Source organism: Vanellus vanellus, assembly GCF_965231255.1.
Source record: "Vanellus vanellus genome assembly, chromosome: 3".
Taxonomy (NCBI): domain Eukaryota; kingdom Metazoa; phylum Chordata; class Aves; order Charadriiformes; family Charadriidae; genus Vanellus; species Vanellus vanellus.
The window spans coordinates 129,269,718-129,294,883 of record NC_138907.1 but is presented as its reverse complement, the minus strand read 5'-3'; the positions used below and the strand labels follow the sequence as shown (position 1 = coordinate 129,294,883).

The following is a 25,166-nucleotide window of genomic DNA, read 5'->3' as shown; positions in this document are numbered from 1 at the left end:
TCTCTGCTTTAAATGGTTCCCGGGATTACCGATCATCACAGTTACTGAGTTGTTTTAGTGATTTAAATTCTTGAATCCTATGGTTAGTACAGTTGCCGTTTTCAGTATTGACCAGTAGCAAATCAAGACATTACTTTCCTTAAATCAAGGTTACTGCAACGGCCTCCTTGAAGAGGAGAGGATATGCAAATCAGAAACACCAGCCAATATTGCACAACCCAGTACGCCTTCTGGAACCAGCCCGGGCACAAGTGAAAGGCAATTACTCGAAAGGCCGGTACAATGATAACGCCTTCCAATTCTGAAAAATTCCAACTAAAATTTAGAGCAACAAAGCGAGCCCATTCAGGGATTCCTGCTTCGCTGCTCTGATCGGTCAGTACAAACGTTTAGTTTCTTGATTATCTGGTTCTTCTCTTTGTCAAGAGAAGCCCAAGAACGGGTGAAGGTTTTGCCGGGGGTTCATTCCCCCATCTAGAGCAGAGCTCAGCAAACACGCTGGAGAGCAGGCTGGGGTTAATGAAACTGCAGTACAAGTCAAACGCTATGTCCTAAAAGATTGAAAAAATAGTTTTAAACAAAATAACGTGACATATTTACAGAATTCCTTAAGTGCAAACTCTTGTCACAATTCACGTAGTTGAGCTCAATTTAGACTCACTGTACAAGAAGGTGCTCTTTCTTTAATGAAAGAAGGACTCTACTCTGTATTCCTGATTCAGTAACGTGTCTCTTGTGCAAGGCAGTAAATTTCCTGTTTCTTCCCATTGTACTTCCCAAAGCAAAAGCAAAACCAAACCATCCTCTTCCCCACTTCCCCTCCCGGTTACCGCACCACGAGGCAGGAGACACAGAGCTTAGAGGGGCCAATGCAGTCATCATGGCAGAAGGCACCACAGCCCTTGCACATGATCATGGCTTTCAACCTGCAGTAACATTTGGAAGGGGAATCCTCCATGCTGTTGTCTTCAGCGAAGGCCTGAACGGGGATGCTCTGACCATGGCTGCCGGAGTTCATAGCTTGGCTGGTGGGAATGGTGGTTACAGTCACAGAAAAGGACATGACGTTCCCCATGCTACTGGACAACTGATTGCATTCAGACAGCCCGCTCATAAGAGACCCTTGGTTCACGTCCGGGGAGGTGGAGACATTTATTGTCCCGCTGTAACTGGGCCCAAGGAGCTGTGCTGCAGCACCTCCAGAGAGCTTTGGAGGCTGCGAAGGAGAGAGCAGCGGAGGCTGCTGCTGCGCAGAGTCCGAGGACGGTACGGCAGCACTGAAAGGCTCCGGATGGCTGTGCGTTTTCCCCCTCATTGCATGTGCCATTTGCTCTTGAGCGGCTTGAATAAAATCTCGTGCTAGCGTAGTTCCATCAAATGCCTGGACGAGCTCCTTGCTGCCTGCTGCCTGCTGAGACGTGGCTCCTTCCGTCTTTACGCCCTTTTTAGCAAGGGTGCTGTAATCCGACGAACTCATGCTATGTGATACCTCTTCTTTTTCACACTGACCAGAAGCCTGGGCAGCCCGGGGCTCCTCTTTTACACTGATATGTTCACGTTCATCACCAGTACTCTCATCATCTGCATCTCCTTCATCGCTGCTGCTGCCATGGCCAGCCATCTCCTCACACTCCCCAAATTCTGCTTTTGGAGCACCAGCAGGACTGTTCAGACACAGGCGGTTTTCAGGGTTCAAGGAGAAGCCTCTCCTCAAACTCTCTGAACCGCGGCCATAGGTGGAAATGTTGAGCAGATAATGACCAGACATGGCAGGCTTGGATGTCCTTCTGCCCATGAAACCCAGCATAAATCGCTGGCTGGTGGAGCTGTTTTCTAACTGGAAACCTGAGTGAGTGAGGTTCAGTTGTGAAGGCTGAAGGACTGGCAACAAGTTCTGCCTCTGGACCCTCTTGATAAGAGTCTGAAGGATCTGCTCTTGGGTTGTTTTGCTGAGCCCCTCGTGGCACTGCTGCTGGTCAAGACTGGGGTCCTTCCCCGAGGGGAGTGGAAAGGTCCTTGGAATGTGAGGCAGAGGCCTGTTCTGGCAAAAGATCTTCCCAAGCTGTTGTGTGGGTACACTTGATTCTCTTTCCCCACCCTCAGCTCCAGTGCCGTTCCCTGCTACACTCGGAGCACTGGATGCTGCCGCAGCCCAGTTTTCTTCATGAGAAGCTAAAGGGACAGTTTTCATCTCGGCTTTGGTGAGAGGCTTCGGCAGGATTTGCTCCAGAGGGACATTCTTGCCTTGAAGAAGTTGGGTGACCAAAGGGTTGTTCGCAGGAATACTGGAGCTTGGTTTTGGGAGGGCCCCGCTTGAGCCTGAAGTTGCGTGAGTTTTAAGGCTAGGCGCTACCGAGGAAGTGTTAGAGGGTGGGACAGATGTGGCAGATGTGACCATCCCTCCAGCCTGGGCTTCTGAGCTCATGGATGTCAGCGAAGACACCGGCGAGGAAGAGGATTTGCTTTTAGAAACATCTAAGCTGCTGCCTCCTAAGGCCGTAAGTGCTACCTTAGTTACATTTGTGCCGGGATCTGTCGTGGACACCGCGACACAGACTGTTCCATCCCTGACAGCTGACGCCCCGCAGGCCGGGCTTGGACCTGCCGGAGCAGAAGGTGCTTTCTCTTGTTTGTCACTGCTACCAGCATGTGGGGAGCCTGAAACCCGACTTACGGTCATACTGGGGGGGCTCTGTTTCATTCTGTTGGTTTTCTCTAATGCCGACAGCGCTGCTGAGGGGGAGCTGGTGCCTGTGTTGCTGGCCGGAGTTCTGGGTTGCAGCGTGGAAGTTTGCTGTAGTTGTGCTCTAGAAGGATCGTGAGGCGGTGCCTGGCCCGGGGCCGGGGTCTCCATTTGGGTACGTGTCCCTGGACAATGGGGAAGAAACCTTCTCGAACTTCCCCCGCTTCCAGTTCCTGCCAGTTCCAGTGCATTTCCTTGAATTCCAGTTTCGTTGGTTCCGCTTGCTGCTGCGTTACTCTTCTCTCCTCCACCTCCCGGTGGGCCCCCGCCACCGCCCGGTCCCGGCCCCGGGACGGCCCCCCCCGCCGAGGCGGCAGCAGCAGCGGCGGCGGCGGCGGCGGCCGCTGCCCTCTGAGCCTTGGCTTGCTGGGCTTTTGCCTTGATGTCTGCCAAAGTTCTGGCCCCTGTTCTTCCCGGACTGGTAAGTGAGATGGGGAAACGTGCCCTGGGAGAGACCTGGCCCGCAGGAAATGGCATCGGGGAGATTCTGGAAACGGGAATCTGAAATAGAGCAGGAGAAAAGCACAGCTGAGACAGGGGGAACATTTAACCCACGTATTTAAGAACTTCGGTGCTTATAGTTGTAGTCTGAGAGACATAGTTGTAGTTTTGGAGAAATCCCTTATCTCCCTCACTTGAGATAAATAACAAAAGACAGAAGTGATCTTTCGATGTCTGGCGCACCTATTTTATCTCCATTACAACCTTAGTGGCTCAGTGGGAGCTCATCCCTTGCACTTGCAGGCTCGTGCATCGTACACCGTGGCCCAAAAGCCTGTCCAGGTCCCTCAGAAACACCTGTCAGGCTGTTCCAGAGCTCACCACCCATCCTCCCTTATTCTGAGTTCCCGTCACGCTTCCTGTCCATCTGCCCTACCCAGTGGCAGTCGATCGCCTGTCCCCTTTCCCAGGCAGGTTCTTGCTGAGGCTCAGTAGCTAAAGGGCTTTTGGAATTGAGACGTTCCCTAAAACGGTCTCTCCGTGCCACCTAGTCTGACACTGCCCTGCATTCCGCTGCTATAAGCAACAACTGCATTATTTCTACGTGGTCTTTTTTTTTAAACACAGGTAAATAATTTTGTTTCTGGACTTGGTACACCAGAGGAAGCTGCTGGCAGCATTCTTTCTGGACCTGTTAATGTACTGCTGGGGGTACTCACATGTCTGCAACGCTCTGTGCACCCCTGGGCTACAACTTGCCCTGTTATGATAGTCTCGCAGGTCCTCCGCAGCTCTCCTGTTTCCAACGGGAACTGCAGTACTCCCTGTTAGACTCTGCCTCGGGCTTTTGTGCAATTCTTTGAGCTTCTGGCCCAAAAGATCTTTTAACACATGCAGGTGTAGGAGAGAGACTTAACTGAAGTTACGTTGATTAATGTAACGTTGCAGACTCCCTTCCGCAAACAGCTGAGCTTTTATGTTTTTGGCTCACATATTTCCATCGCTGTAATAAGCGGGTAACATAATTTAAATAAATAACTAGAACAGAAGGGACAAAGCATTTCTGTGAGAGCCACCAGCTGAACTGGCCCACGTAAGGCCACTCTGGGGATCTCTCCTCACTTCTCTTTACCTTGAGTGGGGGCACCCGTGGCACCGGGGTCCCCGCTGCAGGAAAGGACTGGGGCTGGCCCCGAAACGCCTGGTGGTGCTGACAGTTCTCCACCATGCGTGGCTTTTTTTCAGGAGTGGTCAGAGCTTCTTCACGACTCTCTGACTTCCTCTTATGGGCTTCAACACTGACTTCCATTTCTTCATTTACAGGGGGCTTCTTTTCTGGTGTTTCTGGAGTAACTGCCGGACTTTTCACGTTTGCTACTACTTCAGCTGCTTCGGGGCTCTTTGGTTTACTCGGGGCCAAAGCTGAGGTACTGACAGTCTCTTTCCCCAGCGCTTCCTTTGACGCAGCGTGCTTTCTCTCTTCTTCGGGCTTTTGACTAACGGCAGTTTGTGGTTTCTCCGGAACGGGTTCTCCTGGGGGTCTCTCTTTTATAGGGAGAGGACGGTCACCAGGTTTCACCGCACACCCATCCGGGGAAACCGCGGCCTCGGCAGGTTTGGCTGCTTTGGGCTGCGTGTCCTCTCTTCTTTCCTCTCCTCCTTTTTTCATCGTTGGTGCTTCCTGGCCTGCTTGTGCTTTAGGCTCTAAGGGAGAAGGAGTCTCCTCTTTGAGTGGTGCCAGAGAGGCGGGCGTGCATTTTGGCTGTTCAGCTGCTGGATGTTCAGTCTCTGCCTCGGCAGGGCTGGTGTTTGCTGTCAGTCGCTTGGACTCTTCAGGACTTAGTCCAGAACTGTCAATAAAATCAGAATTTTTATTTTGTAAAACATTTTGCAAAAAGCATATTATCCTTACGAAAACTGAGAAAGGATTCTCTACGTACCACACCCTAAATAAATGTCTCACACACCTAATTCTGTGCCACAATCTTTGAAAACCTTCCGTACTGTTAGTCCTTCCACATGAAACAGAACTTAATAGCAAAGCTTAAAACCAACTAAATGAAATACATGGAACACAGGTTCGGTGTAGTCCTCTACCCAGATACAAATTTTCCAGGCAGCAAATCCAGTGAATTTGGCCAGCAGTAAATATTCCCTTTATTAGCCACCACAGACGCATCTCTGCAGCACGCGACCAACCCCACACAGCTTGCATCTGACTGAAGCTCATATGGTGACATTTGCGGACAGGGACAGAGAAGCGTCCCACCATTTTTCCCAGAGGAACACGGCGAGTGCCAGAACCACTGACGCACCCTTAGCTTAGAACCGACATCGCTGCCTTTCTTCATCATCAAAAAGCTGGGACTATCTCCCTGCCTTATTCATCCATCTTTATTTGTGAAAGAAGCGAACGAGCTGGGACTCTAATTCCCGGGGTGACGTCTGATTTAGGATTAACTTCACCCATCCCTCATAATGCAATATCAAACCTGTTTTTTTTCCCAAACATGAATCATAAAATCTGATGAAGCCAGTCTGATGAAGACTGCTATGGGACTGGTTTCTCCCAGACAAGCTCTTAGTGGCTAGAGAGAGCTGAAGTCCCGCTATTGTGCGAGACACCTCCACGCTGTCCTGCCTTCCCCTGTCCCCCTAAAGCTTCAAGAATGTGGCTGTCACCTTTTCTCTTCCAGCGCAGAGCTCCATGCGTGATTACATCCTGGTTTTCAACGCTGGGAGAACTGGGTGAGTTACCCAGTAAGGCCCTTTGCTAAAGCCACGAGGTGACTTGCGTTCTCACGCTGGTGTATTCCTTCACCGAGTGCCGCAGCCTGCCCCACGTACACGCACACACACCTGCCTCCTACTCACCCATGAAACCCCAATCAAACCACGGAATGATAAAAATAGGGCTCCCCATAATCCAAATGCCCCAGAGGGTTAAAAGACCATAGATGAATGGGAGGGAGACTGGCTGACAGTCCAGGGACAAGCATAAAAGCTGACTGCCAAGATGCAGGAGTCTATTCGTTTTCAAGTTTCTTAGTATAGTTATTCAGACAGAAATCTGAAATCCTCTCCACAGCCCCAAAGGATGGGGAAATCTTGAAGCAAAAAGAAACACAGAATGAGAGACTTGCAGGCCCGGGAGTTCAATCAAATATGTGTCTGACTGAAGACGTGGGGGAATACGCAAGATTTTATGTGGCCGCTGACTCACTGCAAGGTAGAGTGCGCTCAACCCCCAGCCCCGTGGATTTCCAGAATCCTGACACTCGAAGAACCGTAAGAGGGGAGTGTCTCAAAGTATCGTTGTAAGGAGTGGGAGCAGTTAAGCTGTAAAGTCTAAGGACATCCTCGCCTAAGGAACACCGCACTACACTGGTTAAAGCATTAGAAACCACGGCAGCAAACACATGGCTTCTGACCTAGATCACTCGGGCATTTTCTCAGTCCTGCGGCAGCCAGATGAAGCTAGAGACCTTTCTCAGGTTTCAGGACTAATGAAAAGTAATGTTTATTGACGGGCAGCACGCTACAAACACAGCAACAGGAACGTCTCGAAAGGCAATGTGGGAGTAAGAAAGACACTGGAAGTCTCACCTCTGACCATAGTAGCTCTCGAAAAAATGTTCCTTCCACAGCTCGACCTTCTTTTCCTTTTCTATTTCTTGCCGTATTCTTAGCTGCATTTCTGGTGTAAACTCACCTGCAAAATGCAATAAGGGTTATCTTCAAAAAAAGCCGCGGGTAAAATGAATCAGGATAACCGCAGGAGCGTCCCTGCCTGCAGGTGCGAGTGCCGTCTCACAGAAGACCCCTTCACAGCCCGTGACGCTGCAGCCCCACCTGCGGTCCTTCAGCACTGCTCCTGAGCTGCGAGGCGTTTCCCTGCGGCAGCGGACGGGCAACGGCTTTACCCCCGACAGTCACAACTCCCCTCCCTGCCACTGTCCGCTCTGGCTGCCGAGAGATGCTCCGTGTGAAACGGCGCTTATTACGTGAATACCAATCTATACACAAACGCAGGTTGTACGTATGCTCGCACTGTGTAGCTGCCACTTTCTGCAGGGCCCGAAGGTATTGCCTCTGCAGCCGGCAAAGCACTGCAGCACCTTGTGCCGACGGTGGTGGATGGCTGTAGGGACGTCTGCACACAAGAACATCAAAGACTTCTTGCCCAGCACAAATGACAGAAAATATTTTCGGCCACGGATGCTACGCTGTCGCAGGCAGGTGGGAAACAAAAAACCCCTCTCACACACCTGAAGCGCACGTTTCACACATACATGTGTTGCGGTTTGTAAGAAATGTTTCCTCGTGTCAAGTCTGAACCGCCCCCAGCGCAGCTTCGAACCATTATGGTTTGTAAGACTGTATTTTAATATTTTAAGAGTTCATCATTAGACAACAAGAACGCTTGGGGTTTTGGCCCAACTGCAGTGCTTTGGTGATAGACGTGTGGCCTTGACCCTCAAGACTGCGTTCATCCTCAAGGTTTATCTCGTTCAGACATTTTGTTTGTGCTCTTTAGCGCTGGAGGAAACAGTTACTAGAACCCGATCTTTTGCAACACTGCAGCTATCAGAGGGGATTCTGTGAAAATATTAACAGAAATTGGATACTTTCATCACTGCAGAGTTTGTTTCTCAACAGTTTTCTCCTGTCAAATAAGGGGATTGTAAGAAAGTCTTGCTGAGTTTGTTCTTCATGCAGTTATCAAAATATGTCCAAAGGAAACTAAGAGTGTGTCCCTTTTTAGTACACTGTTACTTGTCGGTATTATATCAGGACAGTCATCTTTTTATTGCAGCAATTACAGAGGGCCCTAAAAATAGTCTCTGGTACATCAACTTTCTTTTCTATTTTTGTATAAACTTGGCCACGTAAATAAATACAGAAAGTCTGTTGCATCGAAAACAGCGGGGTGCCTGCCTTTGCTTAGAGTAATTTAGCAACAGGGTACGAAATTGATTCATTTGAAATAACCTCTGTTGTAGCAGCGCAATCTTGGGGTTTCATTCAGTGGTTATGCCACCTTTCTCTCCCAGTTGGGAGGTTTCAACTAAAAGTGTACGTCTGCCTCGGCCCCGGCTTGCACTGAGCGCAATGCACGGCGAAAACCTATGTGGTAGCTTGTAGTCAAGTGGAAGTGATTTACTTATCAACATCTGCCTGAAGGCTGATGGGGACCTCGCAGGGTCTCCAGCCCAACTTCCAGCTCACAGCAGGGTCAACTTGGCCTCCCCCAGGTTGCTCAGGGCTCTGGCCAGTCGGCTCTTGGAAACCTCCAAGGATGGAGATGGCACAGCCTCTCTGGGCCCCGCTCCACCACTGGACTGTCCTCACAGCGATAAAATTCTTCCAGGGATGGGGCAGCCACAGCTTCTTGGGGCAACCTGCGCCAGGGGCTCACCACCCCCACAGTTAAGAATTTCTTCCCAATATCTCATCTAAATCTCCCCTCTTTCAGTTTAAAACCATCCCCCCTCATCCTATCACTACATGCCCAGAGATGTGCTCCAGGAGGGCGCATCCATCACTTTCCCAATGATGACATTGAGGCTGACCAGCACTGTATTTTCTCAAGATACGGCTGACCAGGCCTGCCTATGTTAAACAGCACTGCGGGTGACCCCAAACAGCATTGTTATGAATTGTCACTGCCTTAAGGAGCAGCTGAAGAAAGCCTACAGGACTGCTCTGCCCACAGTGGCATCGTGCTCCGATACCTGAGCAGATACAGCGCTCCATGAGAATGTCAGTGGAGGTCTCCAGACCTCGCGCTGGTCATTGCAAGCTTCACCACTGCAGCAGGTTCTACCGCAGTTTCCCTCTGGTGAGAAAGTCTTTGCATAAATGTAGGTGCACCCTCTAGACGTGGGCATGAACGGACAAAATATCTTCTAAGAAGCCCTGAAGGGAAAACACTAAATGATGGGGGGCCAAACCCAGGAGTGGTTTTAACAATTAAACAGATGAGACAGCTGAGTTATTCCTGTTTACTGGCATAGATACAGCCAGAATCCACAAAATATAAAGGGTTATTCACACAGAATTGCATACATTTTCTACAGAAAGGCCTCTTAAGAGTCAGTCATCTGGGTGTGAGTAAATGGTATTCCCTTCTTCTTAAAATGAGTTGTGATTGGTGCTATAGTCTTTATAAAACTGTGGAGAGAGCTGCATGGTTGCATTCTGCAGAGGAAATGGTCCCTGCCCACAATGAGTGAGTGAGCTCCTGACGATGCAATTTGATGAAATCATGGAATCAAGCACCTCTAAGTTATGATGCAAATGACTGTTGAAGGGGCAGGAGTCCTGTAGATTAGCAAGTGGCTGTTTTGATGTGATATAAAAAATGGCTGCTCAAAGGACTGACCATACCAAGCGTGGCTAGACAACTAGAGTGCATTACTCTGGGAATATAATTTACCTTCTTTACTCATCTTGGCTACCACAACTGGAGAATGGTACAGCTCTACTGTCACTGCAACAAGACTTTAAACGCATTTTTCCTTCTTTTCTCATCTCTTCCAGAGACTTGCTCATTTTTCCACATGTGAAATTCAAGAGAGAACTCCGTACTGCAGCCGCCCCTATGACCTTGACATTAGACAGTTCTAGGCCTGCACTTGCTCTCGCGGGCTGTAATGGCTACAGCTGTCTTCACCGAGTAAGTCACTCCAGTGCTTCAACTTCTCCATAAAGTATCTTTTACACATTCCCCACAACATTCACTAGCTGAAAGCCTTCTAGAGATGCACTTCCTTGTCCGGGGAAGTTTTACCTTCTGACAACCGCTCCTTCCAGCCTTGGGCAGCTGAAGTGAAGAACTCGTTGTTGAGCGCAGAGCCACTCAGCTTCATCAAACCATCCGCCCCAACCTGGAACACACGGCAAAGCAAACAGTAGTAAGTAGTGGGAAAGGCAAATGTCACATGTTGCCACGTGGGACCTGAAAGCAGAGCAAGAGTCCCACCATTGCCACAAATCTCTCTTGAATCTGCCTTAACTCGCTCAGAAGGAAATAAACAGCATTCTTAAAGCTGTGCTTAGGCAAGTTTGGGATCCTGGAGACTGTGTCAAGTTGTCCTCATCCTTGCTTCAGCCCAGTCCTCTACAGCCCTTCTGCTGCACACCCACGCGTGAGCAGCAGAAGGTACAGGTGGCAGGGAGAGCACAGGGAGCAGAACAGCACAGCCGCTGAAGAGCTGCTTCAGATGCACTTTCCCCTGCAAAATGAATGCACGGTACTGCCCGAACTACCATCCAAAGCAACAGCACTGCTGTCTTCTGGGCAACATAAAAAAGTGCAGGAAGAAAAAGCAAGGACATAAAAGGTTTCACATAAAAGTAACTTTGAAATTAATATAATCGTAACCATGCATGATTCAGGAAAACCAGGGACAAATGAAGCTCAAAACCCATTCCGTCTTCAAAATACGGTTAACCGAATAGGGCAGTCAAGCTATAGAGTAGGACATAAATGAGAAAGCATGAGGCTAAGACTGGAACATAACACGCTGGGAAATTATAACCAGAGTAATAAAACTGGTATCAGGTTTGCCTTTGTTCTTTATCTCACAGAAGTAAATGCAGAATTTCTCTGCCAGAAACACAAAAGTACACGTATCGTTCAGTAAGTCGCAAAAACTTGCAGTGGGTGAAACCGATGCGCTTCAATTTCTTGCATAAATAATAAATCAGAATGAACAAGCAAAATCCAACTGTCCAAATGGAGGATACATCTGATTACACTGGGAGATCTGTGCAGCAAATGTCCAACCGTGCAGGGTTGGTAGAGAGAAACACTGCTTCTCCTGAGGCAGCATTTGTCACGCAGGTAATTCATATGATGGAGGTGACCTAATAGAAGGCTTTTAGGTAAGATTTAGTTAGAAATTTGTAAGTTCTAAGTTAGGAGCAGCCACTATAGGGATTTACAAAAGCGGAGATTTATTTCCTAGTCTAAATCCCTATTGATCGACTACAGGGAGCGGAATTCACAAGACTGTCCTCTACTGCGCATACGGTGTTGCCCATTTCTCGTGCTGGAGGACAGACAACTACCACAGGGCTGACTGTGTCCTGCCTCAAAGTGCCCACTGTCCCTCCTACAGAAGCACCAGCTGTAACAGCTCAGACCGAGTCACTGCCGAGCAAAACAACAGATATGTGACCTTTCACAACTGGCATCGCCAACGCCTTCACCTCTTCTCCTGCGTACTACAGCAAGCCTGGCATTTTTTAGAGCACGCCTCACCACTTGATGTGGTGGGCTGCTCTAGGAGACCTACTACTGTGAAATGTAAAATTTGTCCTCTCTGGAGCCAAGCGATATCATTCAGTTAGTCAAAATTTGTTCTCAGTCAAATTCTAATTCAATTTAAGGACAATTAAACTTAAAAGTCAGGACAGAAATGTCTTGCCATCTGCTGTGAGGTTCTTGCCAGTAAACTCCAGCTGCAAACTCCATCACATCATATTTTGACACATACCTAATTATTACAAAGGCCACAGGACTTATAAAACAATTCCTTCAAATATTTATTGGATCAGCCTTGGACTAACAAGTCCCTGGTGAATGCTGATTGGAGATTAGAATTTATGAGACAACATAAAATGTTAGAACTCCCCCTAACTCCAAACCAACGCTATCTGTTCAGCAAAGCATCCTCCATAAGGCAGACCCGTGCAGCTGCCAGGCCCCTACGCGCGATTAACATCCTGTGAGAACCAAACGAGCAGCACAGCTGTGGGATATAAATTCACTAAACATGGGTGTCAGTGCTGTACGTGGCCACGTCTGAGCCGGTGTCCCTTCACAGTTTATAGTGACTGAGTCAACCGAGGGTAAGGAGGTGGGGACTCAGTTGATGGGAGGGCTGGAGCCCCTCTGCGGGGAGGACAGGCTGGGAGAGGTGGGGGGGTCAGCCTGGAGAAGAGAAGGCTCCGGCTCCACCTTATTGTGGCCTTCCAGTGCCTAAGGGGGCTCCAGGAGAGCCGGGAAGGGACTTTTTACAAGGGCATGGAGTGATGGGATGAGGGGGAATGGCTTCAAACTGGAAGAGGGGAGATTTAGATGAGATATTGGGAAGCAATTCTTGGCTGTGGGGGCGGTGAGCCCCTGGCGCAGGGTGCCCCGAGAAGCTGTGGCTGCCCCATCCCTGGAGGTGTTCAAGGCCGGGTTGGACGGGGCTGGGAGCAACCTGGGCTGGGGGGAGGTGGCCCTGCCCAGGGCAGGGGGTGGGACAAGATGGTCTTCAAGGTCCCTTCCAACCCAAACCATTCTGTGATTCTATGATTTATCTCGTCCTGAAGCAGACACCTGTACTCGGTCACAGGCTCTTGATTGTACCAACCGGATTTCCACTTTCTATAAAAGGAGCTCAGAGTAACTAGCTGACATGTAGACTCCTGGGAAGTGACTGCAGAGTGTAAACATCGGCATCTCGCACTAATCTGAACACCACACAGAAAAATGTCTTCAAGGGACATGCAGATCTGAGACAGGACATACAGAAGATTTCCATCTGGAGTGGCAGCTTGAAGCCAGCTTTGGTATCTAAATAACATTTAAAATGGCTCCAGGCGCATATGTTAAGGCATCTGAACTAACACCTCTATAACTGAAGTGGAAGCACAGTGCAGAATCCCACTTTGCTCAGAAGCTCCCAGCCAGTTGGGGCAGGAATGCTGAAGACAAACATAATGTACGAATAAGGTACAAGGAAGGAAGCTTCCTTGTTCTAGCTACAACTTTTCTGGTATTGAGCATAAACAGATTGAACTTCGTTTTCTCAACTCATTGTTTTTTCCTCCTTTTACATGCAAGTGCAACATTTGTTCTTTTCTAGTCTCTTAGTATCATCCCTTCCTTCCCCAAGCTGCTGAAGAAAACCGCTGTAGCGGTGAGGTCGCTTCAGGCAGTTCTTTTATGTACCCCTGAGGATGAAATTCAGCAGGTCCAGCTGAGCTGAAAATAACTGTCCTATCCAAAGAGTCTCTTGGCCCTTCTTTCAGTGCTGAAGGCTGAGTTCTTACCCCCTTGTCACTCACGTTAATTGTTCCAGTTTAGCGAAGAGCTTGGCGAAAACCTTCCCTGTTTGTGCCCCTCCCAGCGCAGATGAACCCATTCCTCTCCACTGAGTACTCTTCTGCTTTTTCACATCCCTCTCCTCACACACAAAGAGGTCTTAGACAGCCCACAAAAATAAGCTGCCTTCAAGGCTGGCTGACACTGCCTGCTTGGTACCTTTCACCCAGCGCCTGTTTCAGGGCAGGACACAAGCTCTTTGGAGCAGGTCGAGTCTACTCTGTGATGGGGACAGTGTGAATATGCACTAGAAAACTAAGGCAGTTTTCACTTTACCAAATTCCGCCTCTGACAGCAGTCACGCAAGGTGGCGAGAAATGAGAATGGTGGAACTAAATGGCTGCGCCTGCTCAGGTGTTCTGGGGGAAGGCACCAGTCTGAAAGGCTGCAGGGTTAATCCTGCACTGAAGAGCCTGGGAAAGGGCAGGAGAAGGGAAGATGCTGAAACCGCTGCACTGCCATCGCTCCTGGCCCTCTTCAAGCCCAATGTAACAGGAACACTGCTCTCGCTGTGGCCGGGAATATGGAGTTGATTAAACAGAATTAAGCCACTGGTTTATCAAACCTCAATGCTTTTTTTTCTGGCAGCAGCGATTACTCAAACAAATCACTGAAGAATCTTCCGATTTTTTCACACATTGCACGGAAGAAAAAGTCTATCCTGCTAGACATAAACACAGTATTTGGATGACTAGTCTGAATTACTGCTGGAGAGGCTCCCGACTGACACCTAGGAGCCCAGCTTCTCTCCACAACAGAAACCCCGCCGTACCTGCCTGTCCACCTCCGGCAGCAGCAGCAGCAGGCGCTGCTGGCATTCTGTAGGCAGAACAGAGAACGTGTGCTTGTTGATCAGCGCCCGCAGGTTTGTGTTCACGAGGATGGAGTCGGGAGTTTCCACATCAATTTCAGCACATTTTGTTCTCTTCAGCTGCCCTGCAATGAACCACAAAGACGTAAGTAACATCTTACCTACGAGAGGATTAAAGGTTCCACTGTACCTGAGATTTTCAAAATCCCACCTTAGTATTCCATTTCATACCTTGACTTGAAATATATGTTTTACTTTTGCACAGGCAGTTACAAACAACATGTGGGAGGTCCTTCCCAGCACAGAAAATTTCCATACCTAATATATTGTAGCCTGTGTCAGTTCACCTAACTTTTGGTGGAATCCTGGCTGTCTGGGGACTCGCAAGGAGGCTTTTTCAGGAGGGTTTCTAGAACTGCTTTTAGCCACATCAATTTTCTATTTTAAGCCTCTAGTTAAGGTCAGTTTGTTCCTCGGGATTTCTTCTTGGACTCTCCTACTTCATTCTCAGCAAAGGCACTTCAGAAAAAACCATCAGCTCATTGTGCTCGGGTAAAAACCACAAGACTAGACAAAGCAGTAAAAATGAGTAACTATTCTCTTTCCTTTTCCGTGTTTGAAAGCCAGCAAGTCCGGCATTAACCCGCATGTTGCAGCCAGCTTCACGTATGTGCTGCAAATTCAGAGAGGAATCATGAAGAAGGCATTTGTATTGTGTACTTTATTTCCTTTGGATTAATCTACCGTCTACTACTGGCAAAACACCGTGTGTTTTGAAGCTTACATTAAAAGTGCGTTCTTAGCAAAATGGGTAATACCAAGACAGACCCTGGCTCCCCCTGACTTCAGGGATGACAGCAATTATTTTTAAGGTGACAGCACCTAACAAAATAAATGCCCCCTGTTTCATCAGGGGAAGCTTGCTCTATTAGAAGTCATTCAGAAAACAGCTCTGCAGGTTTATAATCAACTGAAGTTGCAGAATTTCCTAGTTACAGGGGACAAATGAAACACTCCCTGAAAAGTGCTCGTTTTCACCAGTGACAAAGGAAATCTGGGATGATTAGCATAGACAGAGACCTCAGAATAGCCTTAAGTTCACTGAGGTCAGTTCCATCATTGGCATCCGTAAAAGAAACCACAAAAGGACAAGAAAGCTGAGAAAGACCTAACTTCAATAAATGGGCAGGAAGCCAAATAACTGTGGGGTCTGAAGTATAAAGATCTGGGAAGGAATTTCTTTTTTCTTTTTAATGTTATCAAAGTGTCTTAAGTACATTAAAAAGCCTGCTAAATAATGCAAGTCCTTTTTTGCTTCTCGAACAGCAAGCTGCAAATTCGCAGGCAGAAGCCCCTGATGACAAGAAATGAGAAAAGGCGTATTTGCATACGTAAGGTTTGAATTATTTATCCTAACTCACACAGCATACCAGCAGCACCTTCCAGAGTTGTCCAGAAGCCACTTCAGCAATGCAATTAATTACACATTTCACCCAATTTTGCTGTTTAGGCTTTTGTTCTGTCATCAGAGCAACCAAATCTCTGTAAGCAGAAAAATAAATATCTTACTTGCATGGAGCCTGTCAGATCTCTGGAATGGTTTCTTCCCCAGCCCTGGCAAGGAGTTATCAAGCTTAACAGAAGGAGAGGAACTGGAGGTGGAGTTCTGAGGGCTGCTTGACTGTCCATCTGACTGCTTGCCTTCCCAAGCTGCACAGGAAATTGAAACATTTAAACACCGGGACGTACAAAGAAATATCACACGAGACATCTGCTTGGACTGAAATAAAGATTCCTTAACGTGCACACCCTAATCCCAGCAGCTCTGGGACAAGCACTTCTAGGACACCACTTCTATTCTTGCAGCACTCAGTTCCCAAGGGGCTGAAAGTAGAAGACCCCTTTGTAGCTATCAGACTATCACAAAATAAAGGGACGGACGGCCATTTCATTTATGGTTTGAATCTATTTCCCAGTTAGCCCCATCTTATTTCCCACCCGTATCCAAATCCAGTAATGATCTTGTTAAATTTTCCCTTCAGAGGCAGCTTTGGTTTCTGTCAGAGTTCACTGTTAGGAAAAATCTTCATGTGTACTTTCTAAATTTTAACGTACTATTGTAGCTTCTCTTCTTTTAGGCCACCCTCAGTAATTCCTCCTCCTCTTTCAAATACTCAAGAGGTATTTTCACGTCCTCCTCCAAAGTCACTACTTAGCCAAACTAGACAGATTTCACCACTATGATTCCTCCTTACAAATCGCTGCCACCCACGTTCTCTTTTGTATAGCAGTATTTTTTCTGCTGTGGGAAGAGCTTCGTCCCCAGATTCTCCCTGCCTGCCTTTGCCTCCTCCTCTTCCGTGAGATGAATTAAGAACATGAGCTGGTCTTCGCTCTGCTCTCTTTAGGTTTACGTGTAGTAACAGGTACTCACTCAAGTATGGAAAGGTACTGAAGCCCCATGCCTCAAAAGAGAAACTCCACAATACACGTGATTAAGTCACAAAACAAACGAATGCTGGCTCTGATTAACGACTTGCAGTAATCAATTCCTTCACCCACTCTGTGCCAGATTTGTTCCCCATCTGCCTCTCTTACTCTCCTCTCTGCCTGGTTCTTTTCCTCTTCCTTCCCTTCCTTACGGTAACTGTTCCAGTTCTGACTAAATACATCCCTGAAATTGTGGAATCAGTGTGTTGCCTTCTATCAGAATATTGTTCTCTTTCCACTTGTATGCTTAATTTACTTCTCCATCTCAATATATCCCACTGTCCCAGCTGTGAGCTATTTCTATGTACTATCACGTGGACAGGAGCGGAGAAGAGGACTCCATGGATGCTGATGAAAAACATACAAACGCAGTTTGTTGCAGTAATATTCAAAGGCTTTTACAGTAATCAATTTACAGTCTAACCGGGGACTGCATAAACACACGCTGTTCCTACCCCACCTCAGCCGAATAAGGCCATAGCAAAAGCTGAGGAATACGGCTTTCCCGAGACCACACGTGAAATGAATGCGATCCTTCACTTCTTTCTGTCCCTCACAACATTTAAGGTAGGAGAGCTCTCACGGCTGGATGCTGGCATGGGTAGATACCAGCTCTTCAGGAGAGACAGGCAAGGGAGACGAGTCAAGAAGGTCGTCTCTACCCATACAAGCCTACGGAACAACACGAGTTGAACGCACGGGTCCTGGGGGAGCCCACCAGCATCCTTACACGGCCGCTCTACCATCTTTGAAAAGAAATGAAGATGGCAGGAGATTCCCCACAATTAAGAAAGGCAAATGTTGCTCCCACTTTCAAAAAGGGACAAATACACAACGTGAGAAAATATGGACTGGTTAGGCTCAATTTGCTCCCTGGGGAAACCACAGAGTGACCCCTCTTGGAGCACATTTCTGATCACACACAAGAGATAATGACGACTGCAGGCAGTCAGCAGGGATTTACCATGGGTAAGTCACGCCTGACCAGCCCGACTGCCTTCTGTGATCAAACGACTAGATTTATGGATGGGGGAAGAGAGACGGATTCCTTTGACATTCGACACTGTGTCCCACTATAGTGTGCGTGAGCTGGGACACTGGGGTCTGGATGGGTAGACAACCAGATGGGTAGGCAGCGGGTGAGGTGGCCAGGCTTGGAGTCATGCTCCATCCTCTGCCTGGAGGCTGTTAACGACTGAGCGCCTCAGGGTGCCGGTCCTGCTTCACACTGTTATTGAGGGAGGCAATGGAGCATTTGCTCAAGTTTGCAGGTAGTGCCAAATTTGCAGGGACCAGCCACTCCCCTTGAGGGCAGAGCTGCCACCAGCAGGACCAAGCCAGGCTGGAGGATCAGATCAGGCCAGCAGGAACCTTGCAAGGACAAAGGCCAACTCCTGCCCGTGGAGGGCAGAGCCCCTGGCAGCAACACAGGCTGGGGGCAGCTCTGCTGGAAGGGACGTGAGGATCCTGGCAGACACAAGCTGAACTTGTTCCCTGGCACAAAAGGCCAACAGCATCCTGGGCTGTAGGACCACAGCCAGCAGATGGAGGGAAGTGATTATCCCCCTCTGCTCAGCGCTTATTAGCCCACACCTCAGCTCCGTGTCCTGTCCCGGGGCCTGTAATACACAGAAGACATCAAAACCAGGAGCGAGCTCAGCTGAGGGCCACCAAGATGCTGAAGGACCTGCAGCGCTTGCCCTGTGAGGACCGGCTGAGGGACTGGGGCTTGTTCAGGCTGGGGAGGAAAAATAGGTAACCTGATAGCCACCACCCTGCTCCTGCAGGGAGGGCAGCAGGAAGATGGAGCCAGGCTGGTCTCAGTGGTGCATGGCAGGAGCAGAAGAAAAAGCAGGCAAGAGTCAGCCACGATACGAGGAAAAATTTTATCGCTGTGAGGACAGGCCGGCAGTGGAGCGGGGCCCAGAGAGGCTGTGCCACCTCCAGCCTTGGAGGTTTCCAAGAGCCGACTGGCCAGAGCCCTGAGCAACCTGGGGGAGGCCAAGCTGACCCTGCTGTGAGCCGAAGGTTGGACTACGGGCCTCTTTGAGGTCCCTACCAACATGAATGGTCCTGATTCTAACATATTTTTAGAGTAGTACTAGAAAGGCTGGGTAAGTGGTCACACAGAATGGACAATGCCTTGCAGCCGTAATGCAGCAGCAAAATATGGGGAAGACAGAGAGAAAAAAAACCCAAAAAAACCAATAAAAAAAATTAAATAGCGATGCTGGAAGAAAATAGTTCACCCATGATTAGAGTGCATGTGGCAATAGTTTGGGAAGCGTGAAATCAAAATAAGGAGAGCAATCGATACGCCGTGACCTCCTGCCCCAGAGGCCTGACACGCAGTGCCTGGGAAGGGCCAGCAGGTCTCCAGCAGCCCCATTCTGGCCATACCCGGGAAAGGCAAAAGCCTCATTAGAATCACAGAGAGACACCAAACAAAACTTTAAGTACTCTAAGTAACATGAGTTTGGATTGCTTACTCCATTAGTCTATTTTAGTAATTACTCTATGTTAGCTAACAATCTTACAAAATATCCTACCTGTTTCAGTCCCTCTTAGGTCTCCCCTGTTCCTACTTCCCTAAGTGGAGATGCAATTCCTCCTGGGGCAGGGAGCTCAGGAGATGGGGTCCTCCAGGAACGATATCTGCCTGTTGTGCTAATGAACCATTCAGGTTTAATCCTAGTCAGCAGAGAAATTGCAAAAGGCTTTTAAACTATCGTTTTATGCTAAAGACTTCATACACCCGCACTGCATTTTCTTAATACCGTCATGGGAAATGTGTAATTTTCTACTGGATTAATTTCTGCTTCCTTCTCAGACCACACCAGCCTAGGTGTAAAGGGCACAAGCACAGCTTAGGACTGAATTTCAAACAAGCAAGATTATATTAACCTTCTTCCCCTTAACCTTTTTGAAAGGGTCTGAGCTACAAAGCTGCCTGGCAACAACAGGCAACCTCATCAACTGTTCCATACCTACTCTGCTATTAAACGATGCATGAAGTACAGCTGATAAATACGCTTGTTCCTTTCAATTGGCTATATGGCGCACAGCCGCAACCTTGCATATGCCTGAACAGATGTTACAAGAAACATTCCAGCAGTACATAACCAGCAAGCCAGGACAGACTGGTCTAGTTTTGGTTTGGATTTGTTTAGAGCTATTTGGAAAGGGAGAATAAACAAACACACTGAAACAACCAAAGAATTTTATACTAACGAAAATCAGCATGAGATGAGGAACCATCTCCAATTATGTAAAAGGCAGTAGGGAGAAGAAATCAAATAACCTGCACTCTGTGTCCAGGGTGGATAAGAGAGGAAATCTCGGGTTTAAACCCAAGGAAGCAAGAAAAGATTCTGATGAGAGGCTAAGAAAAACATTTTAAGGATTAAGTTCACAAAGCAGGAAGGGCAAGACTTGCTGGGAGTTCTTGGTCTTTGCATCAGTGGCACCTCTCAGAACAGACTGAAGACAACATCCACCAGGAATGCATCGGAGCTCCTGCCCTGAGGAAAGGATGTAGACTAGATGAGCTCTCAAGGCTACTCCTAGGCTTAGTTTCTGATGGCTCTAATGACATTTCTTGACCTGACCAGTGAATTTCAGCCAAACATTCACATAATTACACCAAGAATATCCAAGAGCAAAATGTTTTCCATGCTAACATTGTCTTACGGCTGCTGTCTAATCATCTCTGACTACTTCTATTCTAGTAAACAGAACGGTGACAGCGTGCATTCCCCTGGCCCTAAGAACAACTGCCCGTGTTCACACCCTTATGCTTTCTGCCTCCCCCAGGCGGGGTTGCCCCTGTTCCAGTTGCCCGCAGGGAATGATGGTTGGCCTGTGCTGAACACCAAGCCATGCCAAGGACCGCCTAGGAGACTGCTAGCTTGTCCTGAGCCAAAGCGACGTCAAGGAATTTAGCAGAATGCACTGACTGAGTTCCAGTTCCTACGCCCATTACTTTGGTGGTGATTAACTCAGTAGCAGAGATGCAGCTTCTCCCTCTCCACCTGCAGGTGCCTCTTGTCCTAAGCACAGGCTTGTTGGCTGAAGTACTGGCTGTTCGGATGGGGAAGGAGTTGTGGGACTGGCAACAGCTGCTGCTAACAGATGCTATAAGAAGAAAGAAGGCACACCTTTGTTTGGTAAGGTAATGGGTTGGTATTACTCACGTTACCAAGCTTTACCAAAAAGGAATTTTTAAGACTGAAAATAATTTAGGATTTGGGGTTGGAAATTTAGTTTTCTTGTGATCTGATTGCTTGCTTTCCCTTTTCTTGGGCAAGCTTCGTGACTGGCCAGTCTCAGCCACTCCATCTGTGAGAGTACACCCGACAGAAGTCTTTTAGAGTGAGCATTCCTGCTGCACCTTCCCCAATGGTTACATTTCCATGATCATCATCTTGGTGGGATGAATCAGGGCCAGTCAAGCAAATCAAGCGTGAAGGATGGAGAAACAGGGTAATTATTGAGGGGGAGGGAATTTCCACCTCGTAGAAGGGCCTGAGTTTGACAGATAGCACTGCATTTTACCCATGACAATTAGTGTAACAGATGGGGTCTAAGGGACTTCAGAATTACACATAGCTTAAACGGACTGGGACTGCGTATGTGCTGCAGAAGACAGTGAAGCAGGACTGGAATCAGCAGGACTGTGAAGCAGAGAAGGAGATTGTTGTTTTTTGGAAGAGATCTCAGCCTCAAAAGGCCAGCCCTCTTTTCCTCTTGCACACAATGCTGTTGATCCTGCCTCTGCCTCTCCCTGCTCCGTACCGCATGTACTAACCCCGTGCACCTAAATTCTCTTTATTTCTAAGGTCCCAACACCTCCCCTCCCCATTACAGCTGCAGAAGGACTTAATGACAATGAATGGCTGAGCGATAAAAGCACAGATGTGATTCACTGTACAGAAATATGAAGTGATGTACAAAAAGTACTCCCCTAACCTTACATACATAGCCTTGGGTGCTAAAATAGGAAATGACAACTCAGGAAAGAGTCTCAGAATCTCAACAGTTCTAGGAAAATGCCTGCTCTTGGCAGAGTCAAAATAAAGCAAATTGAATGCTAGGAATTGGTAAGAAAAGATGAACAAAATATAGAACACCAAAATGATGCCATACAAATTCAGAACGCATCTCGCACCCTGAATACTACGTACAGTTTTCATTTGCTATTGCAAAAAGCATACAGCCTTCCATATGAGGAATGAGAGAACACAGTAGGATTCTTCAGATTGAAGAAGAGATGTCTACAAAAGTCACGAGTGGCAAGAAGTTGTTGAATAAACAATAGTTGTTTATCGCCTGTTTGATAATTAGAAGGAATCAAATAAAGGTATAAGGAACCTGGCTCAAACCAAACAAAAATTAGTGTTTTTTACAGCGTGGTGTTTGCCCACCCCTCCGGTTAGGCAAATCCACTGAGGAAAATCCCACCGAGTCTGTGAAATACAAAGGCACCTCCTCTTGCTTTGGAGGTCCCCGAGTACACCACACCTAATTCTGGGAGAGCACTATCTGTGCCTCACGCACTTCCTGCATGTGCCAAACGTGTTTGATTTGGTGTGAGAGGCCCACTGCTCTGATTTCTGCCATAGAGCATGAAGAAAAGCAAATTGGTGCTCAGTGATGTGGGAGACAGTACAGAGCCACTACTGGTAATGTTTACAGATGACTTGACAAATTGTGGATTGATAAAATAATGATGGCGTTAGTCTACAAAGTCATTTATTTGTACAACATGACAATCGGTCTATGCAAACAAAGAGGCATTTCTTGCATCTAAAAGCAAGTCACGCTCAAGTCTAAACTTGAGTCGTGCTCACAGAACCAGGAGCTTATAATGGAAATCAGTTACACTGAAAAGAATTTAGAGAAAACTAACTAGAAGTAACTACCAAGAATTTATGATAACCAGTGAAATGTTGCTGCTGGTAAGGGAGCTAATGCACTGCTGAATGAAGAGGAGAAAAGCAGTGATCTCATTAATTTCTACTGCAGCGTAAATGCTGGAAACCACTCGGGGATCTTTCACATCAGAACATTCTTTGGAACAAGACATGAAAGCCACACTACAGAATGAGGAGCCACTTTGGAAAGAAATGAATACTAAGAGAAACACCACCTGATTTGCTTAGCCATGAGAAGAACCTGACTGCAGCACACAGGCAACTACTGGGGAAGACATTTATCACAGAAAAAAGCTTTTTAACCAGACAGTGGCACAATAAGATCTATTCAAGATCTATGCTTAACTGAATGCTTTCCTAATAAAATCAAAGCCAGGAGAATAGAAGCTAGACTATTTCAGAAACAAAAAGAATGCCACAAGAAAAGAGCACTTTCTTCCCTCATCCCCTAAGAGGAAGAAAAGGCACGTTAGAGAGACAGGACAGTAAAGAACACATAGGAGCGTCACTGCCACGTACCAGATTTTGCTGAGGTGGAGTCACTGGCTGCCTTGACAGCCTTCAGAAGGACGTGCTGATTAGAGGACACGGGCATGCCGGCTCTGCATTGCTGCTGCTGTTGCTTTTGCTGCTGCTGTTTCAAGGCCTGGGGAAGAGGACAGAAAAACATGACCAAAGAGAAATTCAAAATATTCTTAGAAATTACAAGCACACAGTACAAACCGCTTGTTTAGAGCGGAGATACTTGGATTCCGATTCTAACCACGTCAAAAGTTCAAATGACTTTGAACACACATTCAGTTTGCGTGGGACACTGCTACTGTCTATGTAAATACTTTAGTACAAGTAGACAGATTCCCTACCTTTGCATCTAAAGCAAAAAGTTAATGGTTCCAGAATATCTTAAGTTGTGTCGTTTCATGAAAAAAATGATCTCTAGAGAATGCAAAGAGAAAGGATTCCAAATCCAGAGTTGGTTCAAGAAGTAATTATAGAAATAACTTCAAAGCACCGTAATATAAGTAATTTCCATCTCCTTGAGAAGCAAGTAGCAACTTACTAAAAAGCCTTCAACAGAGATGCTACTCATTAGGAAGGACTTTTTTAATTAGCAGAGTAACAGCAATCACAACACTAAAGGGAAGAAAATAAAATCCTTTGTTTCAGAAAAGACTGTTAAAGCAACCATAACACAGCCTAAAAGGCACACAGGACTAAGACAAGGAAGTAAGAAGGCATTTGGTTAAACTGCAGCATTTACCCAAACCAAAGTGTCTGTTTTCAAAAAATTAAATCCTAGCCCAAATAAACTGAACAGCAGAATAAGTTACGACAGATCAAGTATATAGTACGATTTCAAAATAGGAAGTAATGGGAAATATGCTGCATATACAGAAATGAATCATTGCTATCTTAATAACAACAACAACAACAATAATAATAATACAGTTAAAACTAGAGGAGAGAATAAAAATCTGCAGAAACTTGCAGAATCTGCCATATCAGGAAAACATAAGACAGACAGGCTTTCGGTTTGTAAAGACACAAATGAGGGAGACCGACAACAAGAGGATACAGATAACGAACGGACACGTTAGCTTCCTATTTTCCAATTTATTAAATAGTTCCTATTCAGCCACTTCTACCACAGGTTAAAAAAAAAAAATATTCAGCCAAACTGAAACACAGCAAAATCGAAAATCAGTAAGAGAAAGTATCAACACACAATTAACCTCCTGTTATTGAGGTCAAAACCTTTTACAAAAACAGAAAGATAAAAGACAGACCTTGCATTCATACGAGCAACAAACATCCATCAACAAGTTCAAGAAAGCTTTTACAAATTCTTCTTTGGTTTGAAGATGAACCGCAGGCAACAGAGAATGTCCAGAAAGTGTTGGGCTACGAAGACCACTAGTATGTTCAGGGGTTGTGTGAATCCCATACTTCCACTATGCAAATCACCTCAAATATTTAAGGTTTTGTGCATTCAGTTCACCCATTCTGTATGCCATTTCATTGCGGCCTTTTTCTCAGCTTAGGTAAAAGAATTCTGCTGTTGTTCATTGTGCCACCTCAGTTCTCAGTCACGCAGCACCTGAGGTGCCCACGCCAGTGGTGGCCGAGGCGTGTGTGGGAAGAGGAGGAAACAATTATTCATTAGACACATCTTTTTAAATTCCGCGTCAGCTTTGCACTTATGTTCTCTGTTATAAATTTTTGGGGGCTTCTTTAATACATCTAATTTATATTGAGCCTTGTCATAATCACAGAATAATTCTGGCGGGAAAGGACCTCGAGTGGTCTCCAGTCCAACCTCCTGCTCACAACAGGGTCAGGTCGGCCTCCGCCAGGTCGCGCAGGGCCCTGGCCAGTTGGGAGACCTCCAAGGATGGAGGTGGCACAACCTCTCTGGGTCCCTGCTCCACTGCCAGACTGTCCTTATGGGGATAAAGCTTTTCCTTATACCATTCAACTTCTGCCCATTGTTTCTCATCATCACATTACCGTGATGCACCTGTCTTGGTCTTCTCAATAACCTGCCTGTAAAGGCCCAGCTTCCCCGTAACACCCTATAACAGGTCCAGCTCTTCCATAACACCCCATACCAGGCCCAGCTCCCCCAGAGAAGCTGTGGCTGCCCCA

The 25,166-nt window shown here is 47.1% G+C and overlaps 1 protein-coding gene across 1 annotated transcript in view; it reads right to left on the bottom strand.

The window, feature by feature from the left end:
- Window positions 1-701: 701 nt before the first annotated feature.
- Window positions 702-25,166, bottom strand: part of ASXL2 (ASXL transcriptional regulator 2) — a 122,366-nt gene continuing 97,901 nt past the window's right edge. Inside the window, exons 6-12 of the mRNA XM_082480783.1 lie at window positions 23,040-23,166; window positions 15,667-15,807; window positions 14,059-14,222; window positions 9,978-10,074; window positions 6,791-6,896; window positions 4,317-5,034; window positions 702-3,244 (exon numbers count right to left, since the gene is read on the bottom strand). Coding sequence (XP_082336909.1) covers window positions 827-3,244; window positions 4,317-5,034; window positions 6,791-6,896; window positions 9,978-10,074; window positions 14,059-14,222; window positions 15,667-15,807; window positions 23,040-23,166 — 3,771 coding nt within the window. The 3' untranslated portion in view covers window positions 702-826. The remainder of the gene's footprint in view (window positions 3,245-4,316; window positions 5,035-6,790; window positions 6,897-9,977; window positions 10,075-14,058; window positions 14,223-15,666; window positions 15,808-23,039; window positions 23,167-25,166) is intronic.